The 12,375-nt window shown below is 34.1% G+C and overlaps 1 protein-coding gene across 1 annotated transcript in view; it reads right to left on the bottom strand.

Moving 5' to 3' along the window:
- The window catches only part of LOC133202117 (uncharacterized), a 31,037-nt gene extending 20,159 nt beyond the window's left edge, over window positions 1–10,878 (bottom strand). Inside the window, exons 1-2 of the mRNA XM_061337896.1 lie at window positions 10,788–10,878; window positions 3,228–3,299 (exon numbers count right to left, since the gene is read on the bottom strand). Of these exons, the coding sequence (XP_061193880.1) occupies window positions 3,228–3,239 (12 nt within the window). The 5' untranslated portion in view covers window positions 3,240–3,299; window positions 10,788–10,878. The remainder of the gene's footprint in view (window positions 1–3,227; window positions 3,300–10,787) is intronic.
- Between the last annotated feature and the right edge of the window lie 1,497 nt (window positions 10,879–12,375).

Raw genomic sequence — 12,375 nt, 5'->3', positions numbered from 1 at the left:
ATGTTGCCACCAAATTTTCACTCATTCTTAATTATCTCCCTTGAAAGAGGGTGTGACCCTTCATTTGCACAAATTTGAATCCTCTTCACCCAAGGATGCTTTGTAGCAAGTTTGGTTGGCTCAGTGGTTCTGGAGAAAGATGTCGAAAATATAAAAAGTTTACAGACAGTCATAATGGGGGGACACTGACAGATGGACGCTGGACAAAATGTGATCAGAAAAGCTCACTTGAGCCTTTAAGTCAAACGAGCTAAATGTTAACAATTTGTTTGCTTTTTCAAAGTGCCAATTTCTCCAAAATCCTAAAAGGGCAGGTGATGTTGAATATAGAAATAACTTTGGACAGCCTTAAGGACATACGCAACGTACCTTCCCTACTGATAATTTTTCAAGATATTCTTAATTCAAGATTATAGTGCCATCAGATGTTCATAGACAAAAAATCAACATGCATTACCAGGGGTTTTGAAAAGATATCAATTAATGGAAATTCTCGTATAATTCAAAAAAAATATACAAAAATTACTAAATATATATTCTAGGTGTTTTGTTTATCTAAACTTATTTTAGAAGAAGTGTACAACGGCATATATAGACATTAAAATGTAGCACACAGTTCCTTTAAGTATTGGAACTCTTCAACTCCAGGGAAAAAGACAATAAAGTTCAAACTACGTTGCGTACGTCCTTAAGTCTAAATTGATACCAGACATTTGGCTCAGATTATAATAGGTAATAACCATCAGAATGAGTGCCTTTTTGCGTGATTTGATGAACCTTGGCAAATACTGTTTTAGTGGTCATCTATAAACCAAGAGTATTTCCATGAATTCTAAAATATATATATATCAGTCACCAGGGTGTCATGAGTATAAAGTTCCTAAATGCATGACTACATTAATAATGTGTGATGTAAACAAAAATTAAAACATAGGTCATCAAAATTTTTAAACCGCACCTTAAGTTAATGAATGTTAAAAGTCTAACAACAAACAAATTTTCAGGTAGTGTGCACCCTAAGATTTGTGCAAGCTTGGTCTGGGTACTTGAGAATGGACTTACTCAAAAAACTTAAACCTGCATGTTCAATCATCTTGAAAATGTAATCAAGATTTAGAATCTGTAGAGGTTCTGGTAGCTTTCACTCCTACACGAATGATCCATGCAAGTTTGGTCACTTGTTAGATATTGAGGGGGGATTTGTGATGGCAAGAATAGTTTGAACCTTGACCTTGTGACTTTTTACCTCCACAACAATAGGAGTCATCATTTTAGAGTGTACAACTACAAGTGTAGGCCCTGTCACACCAAGCTGCGTCCCCACAGAGTTATTACGGCATTGTTAAATTTTTAAAATCACCGTGGAATCACAGGGGAAATTGCACAAAATTCTGTAAAATTTTTACAATGTAAAGATGTCACGGCGTCCCTACAGTGACCGACACGTTTCTATGGCATTCTTGCGGTTTGATACTGCATTCCCACGCAGATCTCTTGTAGATAGACTGCGCTTCCGCGGAGTTTTCATGGCGTTCTCACTGCACTGGCTGCATTCACAATGCATTCTTAAACGCAGTGACATCTCCAAGGACTCCGCGAGGTCTCTGTGAAAGCGCAGTCTACTATCACTGCATTCATGCTGCGATCATGTGCATCTTCACAGTTAGCCTACAGAGCTCCCACTGCATTGTTGGAGATCTCATAGTGCTGCTATGGCGATCATATTACGTTTCTACTAGTTCTTATCAGATCGTGCTCACATGGCGCGTACTTAATTGTGCATGCCCAAAGTGCGCGCAGTCCCCTGGCTTTCTAGGAGACCCTACGAGACCTTAATGCATTCAGTGGAGATCTCGCTGCGTTGTCATGGCACTGTAGGAGACTCTACAGTGATCACCTCGGCATTCTGCATATTTTATGGACGCCCTGCGATCACCGTGAGGACACAGTTCCAGTGTGACAGGGTTTTTACTTACAGTTGGTGTTCAAGATATTAAGTTGACAATTTCTTCTTTTGTCCAAATTAAGTAGTTCCACCCTTAACTTTTGTCCTTGTGATCTCGCATGTACACTCCTTAAGGGGTACTAATGGGTAATGTAACAAGGTTGATGTCTGTCAAGCAAAAGGTTCTCTAGATATTGAGTGGACAATTTTTATTTTACAGTTTAATCTTTTGAGTTGATAAAAAAAAAACAACTGGATTGACTTACTAAAGGAAGTACCAGTGAACCAAGTTTAATGTTTGCAGAGGAAAGGGTTATCAAGATATTGAGCTGTCAACACTTGTTCCTCTGACTGTCAGGTACAAAACAGCATGTCCCATTTTTTTAAAAAGGGGCATAAAAATTAGTCACATGATAAATCAAATAACATTCAGGATGGTTGTGAATCAAAAGATGCAAATGTTCATGCAAGATTTGACAATTGTAACAGTTAGGTCTTCAATCTAAATGGAAACATACCTGCCCAAACCAGAGGTCTCTGATTAGACTGTAGCTCTTATAACAGAATGAGAAAAATGTGGACTTGAAGCTTTGCAACAGCAATAAATAGAATAGTGATCCTTTGTTTAGTCTGTTAATTATTGTGGCAAGATTTATTGCAATCAGACTAAAATTGTAGGAGGAGTAGCCTTTTGAAAGAATTTTACATAAATTTCTAGTTTAAGTAACCATGGCAACATCATTCATCAAAATCAAAAACTGATAAAGACATTATGTATCTCAGTGTAGTCTACTTGCATGTCAAGTTATATAAAAATCAAACCAAAATGTAGGAGGAGTAGTGTTTAGAAAGTATTTCACAGAAATTTCTATTTTTAGTAACCATGACAACACCATTCATTGAAATCAAAATCTGATAAACAGAATTATGTATCTCAGTGTAGTCTACTTGTGTGACAAGTTATATTGAAATCAGACAAAAACTGTAGGAAAAGTAGCATTTGAAAAATTGTTTACAGAAAGACAGACAGAGACAGCTAGACAGACGGACGGATGACGGACAACTTACTGTCGCATAAGCTCTTCTGGTCTCTGACCAGTAGAGCTAAAAATGTCTAGCTGGCTACTTATCCATATTATCCAAAAACAAAAAAATTTCATGAATGGATCAACAGAAAGTGACAGACAAAATCAGGAACAACAAAATATGCAATTGTTCTTTGGAAAATTAAAGACATATATAGCATAATAAAAGTACCAAAATAATAATCCATAATACTTACCAGAAAGTCCATCACGTAATCATCGTGCCAAGCAGGACGTCGTCTGATCCTCCCCGATCATCGAGGTTCCATCTAGATAATGATAAAAACTTTATTGCACAACGTAGTTTAATTTTCCTTATATACATCAAAATATTACTGCAACATCAACTCCAGAGAATTAATGATCAGATAAATACTGTAAACATAGGAAACAATTTGAATTCACTATGTAAATGACAATCAAAGAATTTTCCATGGCTGTAGTATATTGTTTTTAGGGGTGAGTATTGCCGGAAAAATTATGTTGCAATATATTGCAATATTTGATGGCATACTGCAATAAATATTGCCATATATTGCATTGTTGTTCATTTCTCTAAAACGTTTAAGTAAACTGGATAAACATGTACTTCACGCAATGCCATGTTTTATTCATTATAATGAAATCAAAATACCCCATCTTGATTTTGATCTTTTAATTAGAGAGATTGTTTGTTGTCTGCTAGGCGTAAAAGTTTCCGGCTGAATTAAGTTATAGTTTTTATTTTGGCGAAGACAATCAAAAGGTGTTAATACTTTATAATATCTGCGTAAAAAATTGAGATACGGCCAGCTAATTTCACTTGCATATCTCAGTTTTTCTTTTCTTGTTTTAATGTACGTCTACTCAAACATGAGACTCGGAATTAAAGCATTGTGATCCAATTAAAGGAGCGAATTAGTTCACAAAGTTTTTTTCATCTGCCATTTTGGTAAACAAAAGTACATATTTGAAAATTGTTGAGAGTAAGTATTCCGGTAATAATACAATAAAATTGTTGTTGAATTAAATTTACATTGTTAACCTATATAGAATTATATATCTAATCCTTTTTACTGAATTCAGATACATCATATTTAGCAGTGTAATTAAGCATTATGATCGTCAATAGTGGTATGGAAAAAAAATATTGCAATATATCATTGTTAATCAGTCAGGGGTGAGACTGAAATCCGTCATTTCTGAAAAATGATAGATAATCGTCATATTTACTAACTATGTATTTTCGTCATTTTTGTCAATATGACTTACTATCGTCATATTTTCTTTTTCAACTTAATTCTTTTATCCTGGTTACATAAAAGCGAAATTTGAATTCACCGCTGAAAGAAGAGGGTTTACGCAAGATTCATTTCATCCGGGTCACTAATTACTGCCCACCACGTGCGTTAGAACATCAACATGGAAGGTGAAAGTTATTATTTAGCGGTAAAATGTCGAATTTTGGTAGAACTAATTTGCCATTTTCACATGGCTTTTAGCCCTATAAAAACATATAGTACACCGTCTGGAAGAATACGTACTTGTAGAGAAAAGTCTCGACGAAAAGTTAAAGCCATAAAAAAGTAGTGCGCCCCGTAAAACAAGCGAGATATTTCAGTGCGCCCAGACCCTCCATTCTGAAAAAAGACGGAATATCGCCATTTTCGTCTTCATTCCTATTTAATGCAAATAAATTGACAAATAACTCTTCCACTCTTATTTTTGCTTGGGAAATTTGTACTGTCAACATAACCAGTATTGTAGTCAACTGTATTAGACAAATGAAGTTTGTTTACGATGTTTTTTGTCCTTTTTTCGGTTGGTGGATCTAACATTTTTCAAAGAGAGGTAACCTTCTAGAAACACTCTAAATTTTTATGACTGTTTTTCGTCATTTTCTTAAAAATGACGAGTTTAAGTCATAATAAAAATTTTATTTTATGACTGAAAATCGTCATTTTAAAAATGACGGATTTCAGTCTCACCCCTGACTGTTAATGGTTTAATATTGCAATATATTACCAATATATCAGTAATAATTCGTACACCCTGGTTCATTTAATATATCCATTTTTTTCCCCAACATTTTTCACTCATATAGAGATGTCAAACATAAATTGTGAATATGTGCACATCTCAATGCAGCATTTATATACCTAATATGCTATGCACCTTGAAACCCTGTTTTCCTAGTCCATAACAGTTGAGTAGCAAAGTACTGAGAAACTCAAGATTTAAATAACAAATTAAGCTTTCTCATGAAAACTTAAAGTATATAAATTTCCAATATTATTATCATCCACATTAATAACTGTAACTCTAACAGTGGAGCAAAAATATTTGCAGTAAGGGTTACGGCACATTAATTAATTGTCACGTAGCAGCAACAATATATGTACAAGTATATATATATTAAAGCCTGCAACAATAGATACCGATGGACAGCAATTAATATGTGCAGTGAGCTAGGGTAGGTACACATTGTTGCCAGCGACAATATGTGCAGGATGACAATATATGTACTGTCACAATCGCAAAGCCTGAAAGACCAAGGGTGTCGGCAAAGGGACGGCAGGGGCAGCAGTCACCGCCCCAATCAATTTGCCAAAATACTTAATAAAGGATATAAAATTAAAATGAAAAAAAAAAATACAAAATTTGTAATGGCGATTTCTGCTCATTGGAGCAGCGATTATAACAGCAATCTGTGGTCATGCAATGGAGTGCAAAGTGTGAAAGCTACTGTTTATACACAGGCGCAAAATGGGATGTTAATGTCTATGTACCTGTATGCCTGGTACATGTAAATAATGAACAGGGTATTAAGCATACCCCGGTATACATTTCATCACTGGTTAAATAAAAGTAAGGGTTTGCTACACATTGAAAATTGTCTATAATTATATTAATTTGGAAAGCTTTAACAATTTGAAGTTGTTAAGTTAAATAATTATCGAAAAATATTACAACAGTAGCTCAGTTGGAAGAGCGCTTGCTTAATGATCAGAAGGTCGTGTGATCTAATATCATGGCCATGACTGACCTAAGTCGATAAAAAGTAGGTAGCAACTGTTCCTTCACCAAGCCTTCGGCACTTTGAAGTGAAAGTTGTGGGTCTTTCGGATGAGACCTTAAAAACCCAGGCCCCTTGTCATGGTAGGCGTTGGCACGATAAAGAATTCTCACTGCTCACTGGACCTGAGTGCCAAGTAAAGGTCTAAATTTGAAGCCCTTCAGCGGTATATGGTGAAGTCTCTATCTGAGTGAAAAATTCTCAAACAGGACGTTTAACAACATACAATCAATCAATCATTCAACAAACTACAAAAAAATCCTTAGAGAGCAGCCCTTACTGACTGAGTGTAGGCTGCAGACAAAATGTCACCAGCAACAATACGTACAATTTTCATCTGACAACAATAATGTGTCCTGATAGACGATAGGTGCATACTGTCATTGATAACAATGTGTACAACAATGCAATATGTAGTCACAGGTCTAAACCCAGCAGGGGAATATGATTTGAACTTGAATCTACACTACCTAAGGATACTTCTGTATTATATGACCAATCATATCTTTGCTGTCCATGAAAAGATTTTTTAAGATTTTTTCCTATTATGTCCCTGTGTAAAACTTTGATCACCCATTCCTTATTTTAAGAATAAGGAATTGAAAATATAAGATTAAAATCTATAGATTTAATTTATAATGTTATAGGATGTTTTTTCTATAACTATTTTTATTTAAAGAAAAATATGTAAAACTTTATTTTAATTCTTATATTAAGATATAGAATACAATAAATGTGATAAATTGCATTTGAATTAATTTAATTATAATTTTGTTACACTTTCTGAGCATAATTATTTGGATAAATGTTAGGAGTGAAACGGTTCACCGCGGTATCGATTCACCGCGGTATTTTTTCTCGGTTTGTTACACGGTGCAAAATCTCTAATATTCGGTTCAGTTCATTTTTCGGTCGGGATCGTTATTCAGTCGGGTTTGGCATAAGGTAAAACACGTTACTCAGTAAAAATAAGTATAGAAAACGTAAATTTTTGATGAATGATAGCTTGTAAAATAATTTTTGACAGTCGAATAATTTTAATCAATTTCTTCTAGTCAATTTGCAAATAAAATTCGTAAAATATGTGACTATAGATGTAGAAAACGAAAGCATAAAACAACGTTGAATTTGTTTCCTTCTATCAAAATGTATCGTATTGAAAATAACCGAACCGAGACAAAATTATACAATACGTATCGAACCGTGAAGGAGGTGTATCGTTTCACCCCTAATAAATGTATTTCAAGCATGATAGAAATATTTGAGCAAACATAAAAATGACTGATCTCATGGACAGAATTTACTTTCAATTTAAAATAGAAATATGTTCATTATAGTACATGAATGCCCTGCCGAGAGATCATCAATGATGCAACATGAAAATTAGTATTAGTGTATGAAGACTGATGAAAATATATCTTAAATTAAAAAATGAGTTTTATAGACAATAAATAACGAAGTCAAAGGTAATTGGAAAGGTCAAGATAAAAACTTTGGATATACTTGATAAATTCACAACAAATTATGTATCAGTGCATAATAATGCTTCCATAAAAATATCTTGAAATATCTTTGAAATAGAACAAAATGCAAATTTAAGAAAAGTGTGGTCAAGGTCACAGAAAAGTTAAAAGTTATAAGTTTTTGATGCAGTTCAATAACTCAAGGGTTGTCCCTAAGACCCAGGGGCCGGGGAAATTCCCTGCCTATAATGATGTAATCCCCCAGTTATTCTGGTATTCCCCCTCAACCCCCATTAGGGAGGAACCCAAAAACCCCTTCTACTTTTATAATGTCCCCTGCTATTTCAATTCTTAGGGACAACCCTGAACTCTCACTAATATGTATCAGCATATGAAGTTTGTGAACAAGATCTTGAAACCTTAGCTAAACACTAATTTAAGAAAAAATAAGTCAAGGTCAAAGGAAAGGTCAAGGTAAAAAACATTGATGCATTTGAATAGCTTTCAACAAGTGAATATGTATTAGCATATAAGGTTTGATAAGAATATCTTCAATAGTTTATTTGAAACTGTTTAAAACATTAATTTCAGAAAAGGTCAAGGTCAGAGGAAAGGTTAAGGTCAAAAAAGTTGATGCAGTTGAGTAGCTTACATCAGTATGTATCAGCATATGAAAGATAACTAGTAGACTAATTGTTCTCGAACAATTAGAGGTCTTTCCACTTTCTTTAAATTTCTTTAATTTTTATATTTTACTCTCTAAAGTTAATTTTTATACAAAAAGAATCCAGAAATGGCTTGAAAATAGAAAAAAATGAAAATTTTGAAAATTTTGAAATGACCTTGACCTTTGACCTTTACCACACATTAAAGGTCAAAGGTCAAGAATCACATTGCAATTAGTTTCATGCTTCTAGGACTTATACTTTTAAAGTTATAAGGCCTACTATTAAGCGCAAAGCCGTTAAAGGGCGATAACTCATATAAAGGGTCATCAGATCCTTTCGCACTGAATAGATTGAAGTTGTGTCTAAAGACCCTGAAGACATTAGTGAAGGTTTGATGTCTCTACGGTCTACGGTTTCAGAGGAGTAGCGATAACAAGGTTTTTCGAAAAAGGGGCAATAACTTTCAAAGGGGTTAAGCTTAGGGGACAAGAATGAAATCTTTGAAATAGTTTTAGAAGGACATATTAAAGATGCAAAGGCATATAGTATATGTTGAAAGACAAGAGAGTTATAAATATCTCATAGTTTGAATGACCTCTACCTTTGACCTTGACATAAATTTCAAGGTCAAATGTCAAAGAATTCAATGCAGTTGGTTTCATGTCTCTACGACTTATGGTTTTGAAAATTTTTAATTTTTCATGAATATCAAAAACTTTCAGGGGCAATAACTCATTGAAGTGGTCAATGAATTCTTTTGCAATGAATAGATTGAAGAATCCCCTCAATTAGTCAAAGACATTGGTGAAGGTTTCGTACCTCTACGGTTTACGGTTTCGAAGGAGTAGCGATAACAAGCTATTCTTGCGAAAGGGGCAATAACTTCGTAAGAGGTCAAAGTTCAAACATGGGGGGTCGTTTTTCGGAATAACTTTTAATATCCAGTATCATGAACTATAAAGTTTTTCGATAAGTCTTGTGGTTTCAAAAGTCCGGGAAGAAAAATAATAATAATAATAATAAACATAAGCATTTCAAGAGGTCTTTCCACAGAAAGGTGGAAAGACCTAATAAAATCTTGAATAGTTTCCTTAAAAATGAGCTAAACACTAATTCCAAAGGAAAAGTAAGGTCAAGGTCAAAAAATGTTAATGCAGTTAATTAGCAGCATATAAAGTTTGTTAACAACATTTTGAATGGTTTCCTTAAAACTGAGCTAAACACTACAGGTCAAGGTCAAAGGAAAGGTCAAGGTCTGAAAATGTTGATCGGTTGATAGATCTCATCAATATGTTTCAGCATATTAAGTTTGATTAAAATATCTTATATTGCTTCTTTGAAACTGAGCTAAACATAAAGTGCAATGGAAGGACAGACGGAAGGACGGAATATACAGAAGAACGAAAGGGCATAAGATGGACATGACAAACACTATATGCCCTCTGGCAATATTCATATTGGGGCATAAAAATTAAGAAAATTATGTTTAACAATAAAAATTTCATTACATTTACTTCTTTTTTAAAACTGTCAACACTTCACTTTAAATAAGTCACGAGGCCATGAATAGTATGTCACTAATTCCAATCAAGATAAATTTTATAAAAATCCATGCACATTTTTGCTATTCTCAAGAGAATTAGTTTATGTTTTATAAAAAAAAATTCATGTTGAAAATCATAAGAAAGTACTTGACTTAATTCTTACACGTCAACAGCTGGTCAATGAATATCTGAAAGATGTGAAAAGTTTACAGACAGACGGACAGACAGACGGACAGACAGACAGACGGACTACAGACAAAATGTGATCAGAAAAGCTCACTTGAGCTTTCAGCTCAGGTGAGCTAAAAATATATCATGTATGCTATACTCTACCTATAAAGGAAAATTTTCATCAAAATATATCTAAATCAAAATTATTTATACCTACCTTAAGTGTAACAGGTATTAGAAAATGCTTATGTAACTAACTTAATCAGATACTTTCAACCGTCATTACAAAGCCTGCAAGGAACTAGTATTTATATTTTCACATTTATACTGTTTACTTCTCATAACAAATTTGAACGTTAATGAACACTTGGTGCCTTCCAGTTGGTTACTATTCTTAGATAAAATCGCGTAAACAGAGGCCTGTTCAACAGAGCGAACGTCCGCGAGCGCTCGCTAAAATTCCTTAGCTCTCCAACAGAAATGTTCGCGAGCGCTCGCGGACGTTCGCTCTGTTGAACAGGCCTCTGGTAAATGGAATGGTTTAAATAAGCACATTTTTAATCATCTGCGCATGCGTGTACTTTTCATCGAGTATGGTTTTCCTATTTCCGCGGACTTGGGGGTTCGACCAGATTATTTGTATTGTTTCAAACAAAACCAATAAATAATGTAGAAAATATGTATGTGTATTCATGTAATATATAACATAAACAAATATTCATCGTATACCCAATTTAATAAAAATAGGGTTATGTGGGCCTAGCGGACCGTTGACTCGACCCCGACATAAAACTCACGACCACATTTTCCACAAACACGTGAGAAAGAGCTGCAAAATAAGCATTGATAAAATTACCTCATCTCTAAGATGTCTTCTTCTGTAACTGTAGCTGTGCTTTGTAGCAGGAATTCGTTTGGAATATGCAAATCTCTTCGCAGTTAGCTCACTAACTCTTGATAGCTATGGCCGCCAATTTCAGTGTGACCATGACGTATTTTGGTCATGTGACCAAAATTTTTGGGTGAGAGAGAGAGAGAGAGAGAGAGAGCTTATATCATAATATTGCTGAATTTCTACTTTATTTGATATATAAATAAACTTTTTTGTAAATAATTGAAATATGGAGGCAAAAGGGATAGGGGAGTATTCGAGTTGAAATAAAAAAAATTCTTTTTTTAGTTATAATTTTTTTTTATATATAAAAATAGCTTGCTGGTGAAAACTATGGCTTAACGTAAACAATCTATCCTGCTAATCGATGAATAGATTTCTTTTGGTATTATATAACAATATTAACATTAGAAACAGCTAGTTTCTTACTACTTTATCATATAGTTTAAAGATTTACAAGTATTCATTTACAGGAATGATCGGCATGAGATATAATAGCCAGCATCATGGCATGTCTTAAAATAAGTTTGTGTAGACATTAAAACTATTCTTAAAACCACTGTTTATTTGTTTGTTTTCAATTCAGTTGACTTAATATTTGTCCTTTGAGTATGTTTTCCCCACATTATTAGTGTCACACCTAGATTTTGACTGTTTTTATGTTTTTGTATAAATCCATTAGGTCGCATATAAAGCCCTTATTTTAGCGTAAATATAGTTTTATAGCTTTGTCTTAAGAATTAAAATATGTAACATGTGTTTTCATTATTACACTATATTCTGGTTGTTGTATAAAATGTGTGAAATGTCTTATAATTTCTATTTAACTATTCAAAGTTTATTTTCTTTAAATTGTGGCATCTGAGCCTAATCGTATTTGAGTCACTTAACAAGGTTTCTATAAAAACAACCTCTGCAGATAGATTAATTACAAGCATCTTTTTTTTTACAGAGTAATTAATGTTGGAGGAAATAAAACCTCAGTACTCAGGCGCGGATTCAGCAATGCTTTCCAGGGTGTCAATCCCACTCCAGAAGAAACTCCAACCAAAGAATTCGTTGAAAAAAAGAAAGAAAGAAAACCGTAAACTCCTTTCCCAAACGCTAAAAAAAATCTGGGGGTTGGGTTGGGTTGACCGCTTTCCTCCATTTCTTAAGCTTTATATGCATGCATGACTCTTCCTACCATCTTAAGAGAGGCCCGCATTTTCCAGGAGGAGGGTCCAAGATTATTTTTTTAGTTTACTATGTAATATCCTGGGATCGAGAGGTCCTCCCCTTCTAGATCCGCGCATGGTACTCACAATTTTTTTAAAAAAATTTTCCCGCTAATCGCCAAACGAATTATGAGCTGTGTGCATATTCTTTTATAATTAGAGATATCGTCACCATAGATCGTCCACCACATTCCCGAGCTCTCCGAAAAGGCCCGAGAAGATGCGATTTTGCTATAGATAGACACGCATATAAAAAAAAATGTAAGTTTATTCACCACGTAACAATTTAAAGGTTTGTATCTCAAGGTCTGCATTAAAACAATGCTCCTTAGTAC

The sequence above is a fragment of the Saccostrea echinata genome, unplaced genomic scaffold, assembly GCF_033153115.1.
Source record: "Saccostrea echinata isolate AGI-Se365-2 ecotype Australia unplaced genomic scaffold, CSIRO_AGI_Sech_v1 ptg000046l, whole genome shotgun sequence".
NCBI lineage: Eukaryota > Metazoa > Mollusca > Bivalvia > Ostreida > Ostreidae > Saccostrea > Saccostrea echinata.
This window is presented reverse-complemented; position numbering and strand designations above follow the sequence as displayed.